A 17,284-nucleotide genomic window follows, 5' to 3' on the forward strand; every position below is an offset into this window, starting at 1 on the left:
TATGGTCTCAAACAAAGTGCACGGTGTTGGCACACAAAACTCACTGAAGTATTGTTTTCTCTAGGTTTTAAGCAAGGGAAAGCTGATCCATGTGTATTTGTCAAAGAGGAGGGGCAAAAGAAACTGTACTGTTTGTTTTATGTTGATGATTTATTATTCTTTTGGAAAGATGTCGCAATGTACAATAACGCCCTAGCTCAACTGAAAGAGCACTTTGACATGAAAGATCTTGGTGAGGTAAACAACTACCTATCTCTAGAAATAGAGAGAGATCAAGATGGTAACATTCTAGTACACCAGTCACGGAAAATTGCTGATGTGTTAAGCAAACTAAACCTGATGGATGCTAACCCTGTAGACACACCGATGATAACAGGTTATCAGGTAGATGACACTGAAGAAGCATTTTCTGACACTACACTGTACAGAAGTGTGCTAGGCAAGCTAAACTTCATTGCCAGATGTTCAAGACCAGACATTGCTGTTAGCTGTAATTTGCTAAGCAGACAAGTCAACAATCCTAGTGTCAAGGATTGGAAAGCTCTGAAACGCATAGCGCGGTATTTGAAAGGCACTATGCATTACAGACTGAGATTTAAAAATCTGAAGTCTGGTGGTCTTGAGATATTTGCAGATGCAAGTTTTGGAAGTGACACTGCAGACAGGAAAAGTACGTCTGGAGTTTGCTACATGTACAATCAGGGTCTGTTTGATTGGTCATGCAAGAAGCAAACAACAGTTAGCTTAAGTACTTGTGAAGCTGAACTGAATGCACTGTCTTATTCACTTAAGGATTGTGAATGGTTGATACAATTGTGCAAAGATATGAAAATTCCTGTCAAATGTCCAATCCAGGTTTACCAGGACAACAAAGCATGTTTGGCTTTGCTGAAGTCTGAAGGTTGTAAGGAAAGCACGAAGCACTTGCAGTTAAAGTTGCAGCATGCTAGGGAATGTATTCAGAAGGGACTCGTAACGGTGTCCTATATGCCAGGTAATGAAATTCCTACTGATGTATTGTCCAAGATTGTATCAAGGGATCAACACTGTACCTATGTGCAGAAGTTGGGTTTGTACTGATATTGTACGAACACGCTGCCCAGTGATGTTCACAGAAAGGGGGAGGATGTTGGTTTCTGCTTTCCTTCACTGTGCAGCGAAAGGGCTTGTCACGAGACAGGTGTTTACATTCCACAGTATGTACTGTTGGAGTTTCTCACGGGAAAGGGAGACTGGATGTGACGTACACTGGTTTCCTGTTTTTCACTGTGTGATTCTCTCCAAGCTGTCGAGGAGAGAGGATGCTTTCTCTGCTCCTGCAGAGGCAAGATGTCTTTCTGTAATATATCTGCTTTGAACTGTAAATAAAGCAATATTGAGTATGTAGTACGTACTCCTCATCCTTCTGCTGGGCACAGAACTCTGCTTTACACCAACACTTCCACCAACTCTTCTCCCTGGTCTCGGATTCTGCCGGTCATTTCTGCCATTTCCATAAAGTCCATCACCTTCATCTGCCATTCTTCCCGGGTGGGTAAATCTTGTGTCTTCCAATATTTTGCGATGAGTATTCTTGCTGCTGTTGTAGCATACATAAAGAAAGTTCTATCCTTCTTTGGCACCAGTTGGCCGACCATGCCCAAGAGGAAGGCCTCTGGTTTCTTCAGAAAGGTATACTTAAATACCTTTTTAATTTCATTATAGATCATTTCCCAGAAGGTCTTGATCTTTGGGCATGTCCACCAAAGGTGAAAGAATGTACCTTCAGTCTCTTTACATTTCCAACATTTATTATCAGGCAATTGGTAGATTTTTGCAAGCTTGACTGGTGTCATGTACCATCTATAAATCATTTTCATTATTGTTGTTGTTGTGTTGTTGTTTAGTCGTTTAGTCGTGTCCGACTCTTCGTGACCCCATGGACCAGAGCACGCCAGGCACCTCTGTCCTCCACTACCTCCCGCAGTTTGGTCAAACTCATGCTGGTAACCTCGAAAACACTGTCCAACCATCTCGTCCTCTGTCGCCCCCTTCTCCTTGTGCCCTCCATCTTTCCCAGCATCAGTGTCTTCTCCAGGGAGTCTTCTCTTCTCATGAGGTGGCCAATGTACTGGAGCCTCAGCTTCACGATCTGTCCTTCCAGTGAGCACTCAGGGCTGATATTCTCTCTTAAAGCATTACATGCCATAAATTTAATACCTGTGGTCCATAACTGTTCCCAGTCAGCCATCATAATGTTATGTCCAACGTCTTGTACCCATTTAATCATAGCTGATTTCACCGTCTCATCCTGAGTGTTCCATTTCAACAGCAAGTTGTACATTTTTGACAAATTCTTACTTTTGGAATCTAATAACTGTGTTTCCAATTTTGATTTTTCCATCTGAAAGCCATTTTTTTTGTCCAGATTATACGCCTCCATTATTTGATAATAATGGAGCCAATCCCACACTTTATTTTTTAACTTTTCAAAGCTCTGTAATTTCAACCTATCTCCCTCCTGTTCCAGGATTTCCCAATATTTCGGCCATTTGGCCTCCATATTGAGCTTTTTCTGAGCTTTCGCTTCCATTGGAGACAGCCACCTTGGGGTTTTATTTTCCAGTAAATCCTTATATCTTATCCAAACATTAAACAGGGATTTTCTACCAATATGGTTCTTAAATGCTTTATGTGCTTTGACCTTGTCATACCACAAATATGCATGCCATCCAAATACGTTATTAAAACCTTCCAAGTCCAAAACATCAGTGTTTTCAAGAAGCAGCCATTCTCTCAGCCAGCAAAACGCGGCTGATTCATAGTAAAGTTTGAAGTCTGGCTGGGCAAATCCGCCTCTTTCTTTAGCATCTGTTAAAATCTTAAATTTTATTCGAGGTTTCTTGCCCTGCCAGACAAATCTTGAGATGTCTGTCTGCCACCTCTTGAAACAATCAATTTTGTCTATAATTTGCAATGTTTGAAACAAAAACAGCATCCTAGGCAATACATTCATTTTTATGACATCAATTCGGCCCAGCATTGATAACTTCAAATTTGACCATATTTCTAAATCCTTTTTCACTTCCGACCAACATTTTTCATAATTATCCTTAAATAGATTCACATTTTTGGCTGTCAAATTCACCCCTAAATATTTCACTTTCTTAACCAGTGTTAATCCTGTCTCTTTCTGGAACCTCTCTTTCTCAATCTCTGTTAGATTTTATAACACCTTGGTTTTCATTTTGTTCAATTTAAAACCTGCTACCTGACCAAATTCTTGAATTAGTTCCAGTACTCTTTTAGTACTGGACTCTGGTTCCTGTAATGTCAATACCAAATCATCGGCAAATGCTTTCAATTTATACTGTTTTGCTCCAACTTGTATGCCTTTAACCAATTGGTCCCTTCTAATTGTATTTAACAGAACCTCCAGGACCGATATAAAAAGCAATGGAGAGATTGGGCAACCTTGTTGTGTTCCTTTCTCTATCTTAAATTCTTCTGTCACTACATTATTCACAATTAACTTAGCCTTTTGTTCTGAGTAAATTGCACCTATACCGTTTTCAAACCCTTGACCGACCCCCATCCCTTGTAAATTTTTCTTCATAAAACTCCAAGAAATATTGTCGAAGGCTTTCTCCGCGTCCACAAATATAAGAACAGCTTTAGTATTAATGTTCACTTGTAGTTTCTCCAAAATATTAATTATGTTCCTTGTGTTGTCAGACAAATGTCTGCCCGGGAGAAAGCCCGCTTGATCTTTATGGATTCCTTCTGCTAACACCTTTTTCAATCTTTTAGCCAAAATGTCTGCAAAAATGTTATAATCCACATTAAGCAAAGATATGGGGCGGTAGTTCTTAAGCTGTGTCTTTTCAGATTCTGTTTTCGGTGTAAGTGTAATGTAGGCTTCCTTCCACGACTCTGGTGCCCTTTTCCCTTCCAATATCTCATTGCAGACTTCCTTTAAAGGTTGTATTATCCATTCTTTCAAGGATCTATAATATCTTGAAGTCAAACCATCCGGTCCTGGTGATTTGCCTAATTGCATGTTCTGAATGGCCACTTCTACTTCCTGATCCGTTATTTTATAATTCAGCATTAGTTTGTTTTCTTGTGAGATTTTTTGTAATCCATTTGTTTTCAGAAAGCGGTCAATGTCTATTTCTTTCTGTGTCTCCTGTGGCTATAACTGCTTAAAGTACCTCTGGAAGCACTTTCTGATCTCCCCTGGATTCTGTATATTCTTTCCTTCCACTTCCAAGTTTGTAATAGTATTAAGTTTTTGTCTTTTTTTCATTTGCCAGGCCAACAGTTTCCCGCATTTATTTGCCGATTCAAAAGTCTTTTGTCTCATCTGTTTAATTTTCCATTCTATTTCCTGATTCATCAATTTCGTATATTGTACTTGGTATAACTTTATCTTTTTTAGAATCTCCTGCGATTTTGGTTTCGCTCTCAATTTCTTTTCTCCTTCCTTTATTTTCTCCAGAATTTTATCTTTTTTCTCATTTTGTAGTCTCTCTTTAATTGCATTCTGTTGTATCAAAAATCCTCTCATGACTGCTTTACTTGCATCCCAAATTACTCTTTTCTCAACCGTTGTGTTCAGATTTGTTGATCTTTTCCCGAGCTATCAAAGCTGGTGACCTCTTGTGTCTGTGTGTAAATAAATGAGACAGGCTTAAGCTTGTTTCGTTAAAGGTTTTATCTTCCTTCTTCCCCAGTAAGGCAGCAGAGTTTTGAGATGAAGGCTGAGGGTTGAAGTGGGTGACAGTTTAGAGAATGCAGAGGAAAGGAGGATTCTTAAGAAGTGTGGCATATGGAAATGAATTAATGATAATAAAAACATTGAAGACAGTATTGTTAAAGACTGAGGAAGGCGAAATTGAAATTAGCTATTCATGTTCAGATTATTACTCCTTTCATTTCTATACTGCTTCATATTTTTAAGAAAAAAATCTAATTAGTAATTAGAGAGAAATCTCATTGCAGTTTGTGTCCATAGGATGTTGAGAACATTAACTCTGTAGATCCAGGAGTTCTCTCCTCCTGATAGTCTCAGATTTGATTGTTCTTTCTGATAGAGCAGGAGGAACAAAACATTTATGGGCTTAAAGCTGCATTGATTCTGGAGGCCACATTCCAGTGAGCTTTGTGGCCAATGTATGCACATGCATGCACACACAGAAAAGAGATGCAGACCATATTTTTTTTAAAAAATATTTTTATTAGAGTTTCGACAGGTTTTTATCATAACAAAACAGAACATCACAATAACATATATATATATATATATATATATATATATATATATATATGCAGGTTTTGGTGTCCTCGGGTATCTTCCCGTGTAAAAGTTGGGGTGTCTAGGCGACGTTTCGACGAGGTCTCACTCGTCATCTTCAGGCTGGTGCTTTCGGCTTCTTGTTACTGGAACAGAGCAGGATCTCAGTGTTTGAGTTCCTATAAATACTGTTGAGGAGGTTCTGGGCAGAGAGGAAGTTCCCAGGCTAGTGTGCCTTTTCTTCTTTTGTTCCTTAATTGCTTGAGGGATATCTTGAGTGATTTCTTGAGTGATATCCTGAGTACCACTTAGGTGGGTCATTAGGTGTGGATTAGTTGCTAAAGCCTTTGTGTCTTGACCTCTTGAACTTTGTGAAGAGTTTTTCTGAGAAGATGGGTGTACTACATTTAGTTGTGCTCTGGCTTGGCTTCGTGTATAGGGGCGAGCTGTGGTTTTGTGGCCTGTGCCAGCCAGATCTGTGTAGGGATTGCAGGGGGGTGCAGCATCCGGAGGTGCCACCATGGTTTGGTCTGCCCAGCCACGTACATTGGACAAACAAACAGACGAATAAATGCACGTATCACAGAACACAAGAATGCCGTCAAAAAAGAAGAAAAAACTTCCTCTCTCTTCCAACACATGAAAGAAACAGGACACGAAATTAATTTTGCAGATTCCAAATTGCTCTCTAACATGGAACATCACCACAAGAGAATAATCATGGAAGCCATCGAGATAGAGAAACACCCTCACAACATGAACAAGCGTGACGACACATCCCGCTTGCCAGACATCTGGAAATTAGCCCTCCCCACAAAAACTGACACCAGATCCAGAGGCACACAGAACGCCATCACCAATCAACCACACCAGACCCAAACCCAGACCCTCTCCACAGATAAATTACAGACACCATCCAGTAGCCAAACCATGGTGGCACCTCCGGATGCTGCACCCCCCTGCAATCCCTACACAGATCTGGCTGGCACAGGCCACAAAACCACAGCTCGCCCCTATACACGAAGCCAAGCCAGAGCACAACTAAATGTAGTACACCCATCTTCTCAGAAAAACTCTTCACAAAGTTCAAGAGGTCAAGACACAAAGGCTTTAGCAACTAATCCACACCTAATGACCCACCTAAGTGGTACTCAGGATATCACTCAAGAAATCACTCAAGATATCCCTCAAGCAATTAAGGAACAAAAGAAGAAAAGGCACACTAGCCTGGGAACTTCCTCTCTGCCCAGAACCTCCTCAACAGTATTTATAGGAACTCAAACACTGAGATCCTGCTCTGTTCCAGTAACAAGAAGCCGAAAGCACCAGCCTGAAGATGACGAGTGAGACCTCGTCGAAACGTCGCCTAGACACCCCAACTTTTACACGGGAAGATACCCGAGGACACCAAAACCTGCATATATATATATATATATATATATAATACCAGTTCAAGTCTTGATTTTTTATAACTTACTTTCCCGACTTCCTCACACCTCCCTTTTTTGTATTCCAATTTCTAATATATTTTCAGCAAATCCTTCCCTTACCTCCAGCCTAATTTTAATATTACTTATTTTCTTTAAATTAACCATTACCTCAGCTAGCCGCTTATTTTCTAATCCAGCATCATTTGCACATTCATTCATTTAGCTGAGTTTCTTTACTAATTTCTCATACATCATTTTACATATTCCTTTCAACTATGTCACCAATGCCGCACTATCTTTATATCCTGCATCACTTTAACGTTCAAATATTTTGCAATGCTTTTGCAGATAGTCTTTAAATTTCTTCCAGTCCTCTTCCGTTTGCTCTTCTCCCGTGTCTCGGATTCTGCCAGTCATTTCTGCCAATTCCATATAGTCTATCAATTGCATCTGCCATTCTTCCAGGGTGGGCAAATCTTGTGTCTTCCAATACTTTGCGATAAGTATTCTTGCTGCTGTTGTTGCATAGATAAACAAAGTTCTATCCTTCTTTTGCACCATCTGGCCCACAATGCCAAAGAGGAAGGCCTCTGGTTTCTTAAGAAAGGTATACTTAAATACCTTTTTCAGTTCATTATAGATCATTTCCCAGAAAGCCTTAACCTTTGGGCACGTCCACCAGAGGTGAAAGAACGTTCCCTCAGTTTCTTTACATTTCCAACATTTATTATCAGGCAAATGATATACTTTTGCAAGCTTGACTGGTGTCATGTACCACCTATAAATCATTTTCATTATATTTTCTTTTAAGGCATTACATGCCGTAAATTTCATCCCGGTGGTCCACAACTTTTCCCAGTCAGCAAACATAATATTATGCCCAATGTCCTGTGCCCACTTAATCATAGCTGATTTGACCGTTTCGTCCTGAGTGTTCCACTTTAACAGCAAGTTGTACATTCTTGAAAGTACCTTAGTTTTAGGTTCTAACAATTCCGTTTCTAGTTTCGATTTTTCCACCTGGAAACCAATTTTCTTATCCATATTAAAAACCTCTCTAATTTGATAATAATGTAACCAATCTCGCACTTTATCTTTTAGTTTCTCAAAACTCTGCAATCTCCAAGTGTCTCCGTTTTGTCCTAGTATCTCCCAATATTTCGGCCATTTGGCCTCCATATTGAGTCTTTTCAGAGCCTTAGCTTCCATAGGTGACAACCACCTTGGGGTCTTATTTTCCAGTAAATCTTTGTATCTTGTCCAGACGTTGTGGCACTCATCTCGCTTTACTGGCCGAGGGTGCCGGCGTACACCTTCCGGGTCATGTGGCCAGCATGACTAAGCCGCTTCTTGCGAAGCAGAGCAGCGCACGGAAACACCGTTTACCTTCACGCCTATTTATCTACTTGCACTTTGACGTGCTTTCGAACTGCTAGGTTGGCAGGAGCAGGGACCGAGCAATGGGAGCTCACCCCGTCGCGGGGATATGAACTGCCAGCCTTCTGATTGGCAAGTCCTAGGCTCTGTGGTTTAACTCACAGCGCCACTCGCATCCCAGTACAGGCTTAGGAATCAATTATTATTATTATTATTATTATTATTATTATTATTATTATTATTTGCATCCTCCCTATCTGACTGGGTTGCCTCAGCCCATCTGGGTAGCTTCCAACAAAACAAAAACCATCAAAAATTTCCTTGTAAAAGGCTGCCTTCGGAAGTCTTCCATTTCATAGAAATGGCCTTCGGTTTCGTAGAATTGCCCTCTTTAAGGAACCACGTGGTGTAAACATGTATGTTGTCCTATACGTCCAAACACACACAGACCCACACATAGTAGGAACAAGCAGTGCTTTAAAGTGCTTATCTTGCAAACTTGCCATCTAGGTTGTTTACTCCTGACCAAAGCCCCTGTTTCCCAAAAGGACAGGAGGAGGAAACGGAGGGGTTTGAAGGCTCTTTCCATCAGCCACCTCTCTCCCCTGAGGAACGAGCAAAGGGTGTTTGCAGGGCAGGAGGACAGAGGAGGCGGCAGCGAGGGCAGAGGGAGCAGTGGGCGGATCCACCGCCTCTCCTAGGGGGTCCTGATGCAAGCAAGGGGCTTCCTTCTTCTCCATGCAAGGGCCACCCATCTATTCAGAGCAGTCCTTTGCAGATTAACTCTTAAGTTCCAAGGGATCTACTCTCAGGCCACTAATGTGCATACCATGCCAGCCTTAGGAAGGGAGGTGGGACAGGCAGGTGAAAGGAATTTGCAAGGGTGTTTGAAAATGGGTGGAGGCTCTTGGGAAGGGGGTGCCCAATTGGGGCTTCTCCAGGGGCAGCAAAATGTCTTGGGCAGGAGAACTCCTGAAGGGGCTCTGAGACTCCCTTGGCTTCTTCTTCTCTCCCTCCCAGGAAGCTGCAACTTGCTCTGGATTCTGCGCTCCTCAGGAATCTGAACCTGCAAACCTAGCTGAGACTGAACCTGCAAGCCTGGCCAGGATGGAAGGAGGAAGATGGACGGTTGACCTGGTCAGGCTGTCTCCCGCATCCCTCCCCACAACCTCTGAGCATTCCCTCCCAGGACCCTTGGAGAAATTTGGTGAGTTCCAGGGGAGAGGAGATGGGGACAGGGACAGATGGATGGTGGAGGGAGAAAGAGGAAAAGATGTTGAGGAGACAAATGGAAGGAAGTTCCTGACAGGAAGAAGGAAGGGGTGAGGCTTTCTCCAAAGCAGCTCTTTGTTTCTTGAATCCTTTTCCTAAAGTAGTTGGCGCAGATTTTCTTCCTCCAGGCTTTGAAATCTTATGTGTTATTTCCACGGCAAGAATAATTGATGATAATGATGTTGCACACCAATCCTGAAAAATCGGTGAAGGGGGATGGAAATGCTTCCCGTAATTATTTATAATTAATGTATTTAAATTGTTTCTGTTACTTTTATTTGTTGTAGACAGGGTCAAAGTGATACATTCCACCAGCATCAAAATACAATAAATGTAAGCACCTCCCCAGTTTGGTGGGCTTAGGGGACAAAGGACCCGTTATCATGATACACAATTCCTGTGGCTGGAGGCTCAACACTTAGGATTGGACATATGAAGACCAACAGTGGTCAGTATTATTTACTCGGTTACTAATGATCGCCATAGAAGAAGAAGAAGCAAATTCTGTAAACTTGCCAATCTTACAGACTGGGATTAATAATTTATACCACCCTGTAGTTTTGTCCGTCCCTAAGTTTACATGGAGATACCTTGGTACAAATAAGTACACAAAGCCAACAAAGAGACTCAGAAGTTTATAGTGGCACCATGTATCCTGCTCAAAATTCCACTTTGTGAGACTGCAGCCCACAAAAGCTTAGGCCATATATATCTATCAGCCTTTAAGGGCTGCAAAGATGAATCAACAGAAGCATAGTTCGTCTATGGACTTCCATCCTACAGGAGACAGTGACGGACAGCAACTTGGATAGCTTGAAAAAAAGGATAGGACTGACGTCTCTGCTCTGCCCTCATGGTCCTAGGCAATAATGCTTCTTAATACTAGTTTCTGGAAAGCACAGTAAGGAGGAGGACTCTTGTGCTCCAATCCTGCTTGCCAGTTTCCCACAGGCATCTGGTTGGCCTCTGTGAGAAGAGGATGCTCGACTAGGTGGGCCTTTGCCTGATCCAGCAGGCTCTTCTTAGGTTCCAATATATTGCAATATTTTTACAGTTACATGTAGCACTTAAGTTTTACTTATTTCACAATGGAGACACTGTTACTTGAGCCTGAGATCATTTCTTCACTTCAGAAAGAATAGATGTGTCTAATCCAGTTCCACCACAGATCTGTATTATAAAATGATGGTGCTTTATTAAGTGGGAATGGAGTGATTATGTGTTGCTCCTGCCATTATCTCATCTGCTTTTCAAAAAATATGGAACCTAGAGAGGACAGTGGAGAATGAAGATGTTACAATGAGAGAAGGTGCAGATTGGGATTGACAGGTGTTCAGTTCCCTTTTTGTCTTTCTTGAAAGTCTAACAGGATTCTCTTTCCTCCCAGACTCCCAAACAGGTGAGGAAGATGAAGGTCAGAATTCTGTGGAGCCACATGTGAATTTAAGGGGGGAAACAAAGAAATTGAGGATACAACAAAAAACTCACAAAGGAGAGAAACTATTTGAATGTATGGAATGTGGAAAGAGCTTCAATGAAAGTGGAAAACTTAGAATACATCAAGGAACTCATACGGGAGAGAAACGATTTGAATGTATAGAATGTGGAAAGAGCTTCAGTCGAAGTGGGAAACTTAGAATACACCAACGAACTCACACAGGGGAGAAACCATTTAAATGTATTGAATGTAGAAAGAGCTTCAGTAAAGATGAAGCACTTAGAATACACCAACGAAGACACATGGGGGAGAAACCATTTGAATGTAGGGAGTGTGATAAGAGCTTCAGTCAACAAACTCACACCGGGGAGAAACCATTTGAATGTGTGGATTGTGGAAAGAGATTCACTCAAAGCGGATATCTTAGAATACATCAACAAACTCATACAGGGGAGAAACCATTTGAATGTATTGAATGTGGAAAAAGCTTCAGTGGAAGTCGATATCTTAAAATACATCAACAAACTCACACGGGGGAGAAACAATTTAAATGTATTGAGTGCAGTAAGAGCTTCAGTCAAAGTGGATCTCTTAGAATACATCAACGAACTCATATGGGAGAGAAACCATTTAAATGTACTGAATGTGGAAAGAGCTTCAGTGAAAGTGGACATCTTAGAAGACACCAACGAACTCACACAGGGGAGAAACCATTTAAATGTGTGGATTGTGGAAAGAGCTTCAGTCGAAGTGGATATCTTAGAATACATCAACGAATACACACGGATAAACCATTTAAATGTATTGAATGTGGAAAGAGCTTCAGTGAAAGTGGGAAACTTAGAATACATCAACAAACTCACACAGGGGAGAAACCATTTGAATGTATTGAATGTGGAAAAAGCTTCAGTAGGAATGGAACACTTAGAATACATAAACGAACTCACACGGGGGAGAAACCCTTTAAATGTATTGAATGTGGAAAGAGCTTCAGTGAAAGTGGATATCTTAGAATACACCAACGAACTCACACGGGGGAGAAACCATTTGAATGTGTGGATTGTGGAAAGAGCTTCAGTCGAAGTGGATATCTTAGAATACATCAACGAACTCACACAGGGGAGAAACCATTTAAATGTATTGAATGTGGAAAAAGCTTCATTGAAGGTGGGAAACTTAGAATACATCAACGAACTCACACAGGGGAGAAGCCATTCAAATGTATGGAGTGTGGAATGATCTTCAGTAAAAATGGATGCCTTAGAAGACATCGGCTAACTCATACACAATGAAAACTACAGGTGTATTGACTGTGGGAAGGGTTTCAGAAGGAGTGGAGACCTTAATATTCATTAGTAAATTCACATGGGGGAAATGATATAAATGTACAGAGTTTTCCACTCAGGGTTCACTACTTACATCAAGAAACTCATAAAGGGGGAAATCAGTTGTAAATGCATGGAATGATGTTTTAGTGTTTGTACTTAAATTTGTATACACATATATATGTATTAAAGTAATGAAGGTCACATATACTAAATGTACAAAGTAAGTGGCAACTTTTTGCTAAATAAACCGGGAGAGAGTGTGAATCTGCAATGCTCAAGGTGTGTGTTGAATCTGTTGAGTTTTCAGGTCCGCCTTTCACTGCCCAAATGATGGGCTGCCCTTGTCTTGTAGATCAGCATTCCAGGCGCTCTTTACTTGAACTTTGCATAATCTATTGAAGAGCTTTTTACTGATAGCATTTTCCAGCTGAATGAAAAGGTCTCTGTGTTAAATGTTCATTTGGGATTGCTTTTAAAACTCATCTCCTTTTTTCTGTGCTCTTGTGTACCTGCTTGGACCTGTTTTTATTAAATATTTTGTGCATTGGCTTTTGACCTGTGGAAGGTGACCAGTGAGGGTGTGGTTTTTTGTGTTTCTTAATTCACAGAAATGTTTTAAAGGAATGTGTGAGAGAATTAGGGCTAGGGGAGATTAGTGAAAGGAACTGAGGAGTGAAGTGAAGATGGCTGTCAAGTCTCTGGACAGAGGTCAGCAACCTAAGGCCCACGGGCTGGTTCCGGCCCAAATGGGTTCTGGATCCGGGCCGCGGATGGTCCAGAAGTTGCCTCATGGTTCTGATTCATATAGTTCAGGCTGCACCACTTTTTTCTCTTTCTTCCTGATGGCGGCACCCCTCCCTCCCTTCTCCTGGCTTCTGGCTTCTCCCCGCCCTGCGGAGGAAGGGGGCTAGACTTTGATTGGTGCCAGCAGCATTGTTTCCCTCTGATTGGTTGCAGAGTTCTTTCCTCCTCCCTCCCTCCTCCTAGAGCCGAGAGGAAAGGGCCTGGGCTTTGTTTGTGCCAGCGTGGTTGCTTGACGGCCGCCATTTAAGGCAGCCCCTCTCCAGCCCTCAACTGGCTCACTGCTCCTGCCGCCGCAGCGAGTGGTTCCGTTCTGAGACACTCTCCCTGGGTTCTGGGGTGTATGAAGCCTTGTTTCCCTGTTTTTAACTCCGCTACCGAAACCGTCTTCCCCCTCCAGGACGGGAGAGCGGAGAACACGCGTCTTGCAGAAGGAACCGCTCGCTGCATTCGGTAGCGGAGTTAAAAGCAGGGAATCAAGGCTTCGCACACCCCAGAACCCTGGGAGGGTGTCTCAGAACGGAACAGATATGCTACGGCGCAGAAACGAGACCTTCGGAACTTTATTATTGGTTTTTGGTGCAATCTTTGGATCGTGTAGTAACGAGAGAATGTGCACGCATGCTCTGTCCTGCAGCAAGGTTTGAGGACAGTGATCCGGCCCTCGACTTTAAAAGGTTGCTGACCCCTGTCCCTGTATGTGCAGAAAAGAATTTGGAAGTGTTTGTTTTCATTCTTGGGGGTCATGATGTTTGGCAACCCTCTCTTTTTCAAGAGCTAATTTCAGGGCTATGAGAGGCTAAGGAAAAGCCTTTTGTTTGTTTTTAATTAAAAAAAAATTAAAATGTGACAAATGTTTGTGGGGGCTCCATCCGTTGCTGCTGTTGCTGAGGGGTTATCTGGATCTCACCCCCAAATGTCTGCCATGATGGTAGCAGGATGGGAGAAGTGCCCAGAATCAAAAAGGAAAATATTTCCTGCATCTTTCTTGAAGGAAATGGGTATTTCTGAAACCTCAGACAGAGTTCATGTTGACAGCATTGAAGCTGTTGCTCATTAACCAATTATTTATCACTGCTGATGAAAAGAGTCTACCCTTCAAAGAAACATGCGGTATTTCATACAATATAATGATGTCCTAAACAAACAATCAGACCCAGAAACTCCAGCAGGTGCAGAATGCCGCGGCGAGGCTCCTTACAGGGTCCTTGCAATAGATCACATTCATCAATGCAATATGATACGATAATCTTTATTGTCATTGTCCCATACAGAACAACCAAATTGAAAAAATCTACATCAGACATTCAAAAACCAACAAACCTGCTATCCCAGTCTGGTTAACCCCTTGGAAACACTGATTCCCATAATTAAATACAGTATACTCACATAGAGACTACCTTACACTGCATTTAAAACCAAAATCGCATTTGGATAGAAACTGTTTTTCAGTTTTATCCAGTGCTTTACCAACAGCACTGGCTCCTGGTGGAGTACAGGGTCAGGTTTAAGGTGCTGGTTTTGACCTGTAAAGCCCTATGCGGCCTAGGACCCACGTACCTAGGGGACCGCCTCTCCTGGTATGCCCCACAGAGGACCTTAAGGTCGACAAATGACAACACTTTGGAGGTCCCAAGTCGCAAGGTGGTTAGATTGGTCTCAACTACAGCCAGGGCCTTTTCCGTATTGCCTCTGACTTGGTGCAACGCTCTGTCAAAAGAGACTAGGGCCCTGAAGAAGCATCTCCACCCCCATCGTTCAACCCAGACACTGAGGTGCAGCGCTGAGGGCCTTCTGGTGGTTCCCTCACTGCGAGAAGCCAAGTTTACAGGGAAACTTCTCGGTAGTGGCGCCTTCCCTGTGGAACGCCCTCCCACCAGCTGTCAAAGAGAGCAACAACTACCAGACTTTTAGAAGACATCTGAAGGCAGCCCTGTTTAGTGAAGCTTTTAATGTTTGATGTATTAGGGTATTTTAATATTTTGTTGGAAGCCGCCCAGAGTGGCTGGGGTACCCCAGCCAGATGGGCGGGGTATAAATAATATTTTATTATTATTATTGGCATCTTTCCGCAGGGCCTGCAAGACAAGAGCTGTTCCGCCTGGCCTTTGGTTTGGACTCAGTCTGACCCTTACGTTTCCCTCCCCTTATGGTTTTGATCTATGGGCTACTTATAAAATGAGGCTGCATTTTAAATTGTATTTTAACTTGTATTTTGAATTGGGTTTTTTTCAATATTATGTTTTTATTGTAATTTTACTGGTGTTAGCCGCCCGGGGACGGCGGAATATAAATAAAATGTATTATTATTATATATTTGCCTTCTGGAAGGTGGGGCAATATGCGGAGGGAATCTGTATTATATCTGGAGGAGAGAAGGCGGAAGGGGGGGAGGAGCTCAGTGCACCCAGAAGATGCCAGTTGTTGGTTGTAGTTGTGTCTATACAAAGTGCATAGCCTTTGCCCCTCGATAAAGAAATGGGGAGGAGACAAGAGCTGGAATAGCTGACCAGAAGGAAATGTAACCTGGGAACTTCATGTTGCTCCCCCAGCTCCCTGACCCCAAGAAAAAACTCCTCCAGGGAGGCAGGTGAGCATCACAGCTAAACCCCACATTATGCTCTCCAGTAGCTAATCGCTCAGACAGGGCTATTTTCATTCAGTTCTTTGTGTTTGGGGGTGGGGGTGGGGGTGGTTTTACCTTCCCTTCTTCCCTTGCAATCATGACAAAAATGAAACCTCAACGGCAATGCTTTCAGCCCCAGAAGAGGAGCTCCCCTTGGTGTCAAGGGAGGGGGGTCCAAGGGAGCATCTAGAGCCTACCATCCTTCTGTCCCTGGCCCCTTCCCCTCCTCTCTCTGCCATCCCAGGGCCACTCTTGACTCCCCAGCAGGAGACTGGATCCGTCTGTGATGGTGAGATGTCCGGTTGAAGGACCACTTCCTGTTTCCTGGAGCTCCATCCTTCTTTCTCATGCAAGGTGGAGTCATGAAGCAGGTGAAGGCTGAGCACACCTAAGGGTGACACAGAGAGGGGGGTGGATTCTGCTGTATCTTTCCCCGTCTGGATCGAAATCCACACACAATAGGGCAGTGTGAGGGCACAATCAATGATGTTATGGAGATGTGTTGAAAGGCATTGCTTTATGACCCTAAGAGCCCCTTCTCAAAAAACAAGCATTCAGAGAATTTAAACTACACAGAGAGAGAGAGAGAAGGAGAGAGAGAAAAAACAAACACACACAAACACACATTTAGAACAGATAATTACCCCCCCCCCCAAAGAGGCAGTCTGGTGCCCCATTGTGTAGGGGTCACTGTAACACACTCTACATGGGGCTGCCTTTGAAAAGTGCTCAGAAAGTTCAAATGGCTCAAAGAGCTGCAGACACATTGCTGACCAGGGCTGACCATAGGCAGCATTGCTGTTGTTTAGTTGTTTAGTCGTGTCCGACTCTTCATGACCCCATGGACCAGAGCACGCCAGGCACTCCTGTCTTCCACTGTCTCCCGCAGTTTGGTCAAACTCATGCTGGTAGCTTCGAGAATACTGTCCATCCATCTTGTCCTCTGTCGTCCCAGAGTGCTAAGGTAACCTGATAAGATGTGTGGGTTATAAATCGTAAAATAATCATTATAGAATGGGGTGTCCCTATCAGAGAAATGATAGAGGGTATGGAAAGATAACAGAGCCTGATCCTGGCATCTGTTGCTGGAGCTAAGTGATTGCATGACCCCAGCCAGCAGAGCTGGGAACTGGACTGCCTCCTCCAGCCAGGCATTTGGGCTGCAGGGTGGCATCGTCCCAGCTTCATCAAATGGTATTTCAGGAATATTTCCTGAGGAGGATTTAGGTAACCAGTGACTGAACACCTGATCACAAGGAGACTTAATAGTGCAACACCCTGGATAGCTTATAAGATGCCAGATATATTCCAATGATGTAATAAAATTTGATGTGAGATATAGATTTCTAAAAAAAACAACAACCCACTTATTAGAGAAGAAAACGAAGGGGTATAGAAGGGGAAAATTGTGTGTGTGTGTTTAATCATTGGAATACTGTGCACACGATTTTAAGGTAACATTACACTTTATTTCCACTTTCTCTCACGTGGGGCTTGAACTCACAACCATGAGATTATTCATCTCACGCTCTACCGACTGAGCTAGGACAGCTCAGCGACTTGTGGGCGCAGGGACACCGATGGTGGCGTGAGAAGACCCCTAGAGAAGGGTGCAAAGACTTGTTCCCTGCTGCTCTTCTAGGGCTAGGAATGGACCAGATCTCATAGGGCTAATCCATTTGCCCCGACAGCTAAGAGCGGAACCTCCAGGATCAGAAGCAGCGGGCTGCAAAATAG

At 42.9% G+C, this 17,284-nt stretch overlaps 2 protein-coding genes and 1 long non-coding RNA gene across 3 annotated transcripts in view; 1 reads left to right on the plus strand and 2 right to left on the minus strand.

Moving 5' to 3' along the window:
• LOC144326614 (uncharacterized) overlaps window positions 1-2,285 on the minus strand; it is a 94,232-nt gene extending 91,947 nt beyond the window's left edge. Inside the window, exon 1 of the long non-coding RNA XR_013391631.1 lies at window positions 1,958-2,285. This is a non-coding gene — a long non-coding RNA (uncharacterized LOC144326614). The remainder of the gene's footprint in view (window positions 1-1,957) is intronic.
• LOC114592429 (tripartite motif-containing protein 10-like) overlaps window positions 1-17,284 on the minus strand; it is a 647,260-nt gene that overhangs the window by 572,651 nt on the left and 57,325 nt on the right. The window lies entirely within an intron of this gene.
• Window positions 1-17,284, plus strand: part of LOC114591011 (uncharacterized) — a 37,227-nt gene that overhangs the window by 6,327 nt on the left and 13,616 nt on the right. Inside the window, 2 exon segments of the mRNA XM_077923046.1 lie at window positions 9,103-9,289; window positions 10,742-11,959. Of these exon segments, the coding sequence (XP_077779172.1) occupies window positions 9,103-9,289; window positions 10,742-11,959 (1,405 nt within the window).

This window comes from Podarcis muralis, chromosome 2 (assembly GCF_964188315.1).
Source record: "Podarcis muralis chromosome 2, rPodMur119.hap1.1, whole genome shotgun sequence".
Lineage (NCBI taxonomy): Eukaryota > Metazoa > Chordata > Lepidosauria > Squamata > Lacertidae > Podarcis > Podarcis muralis.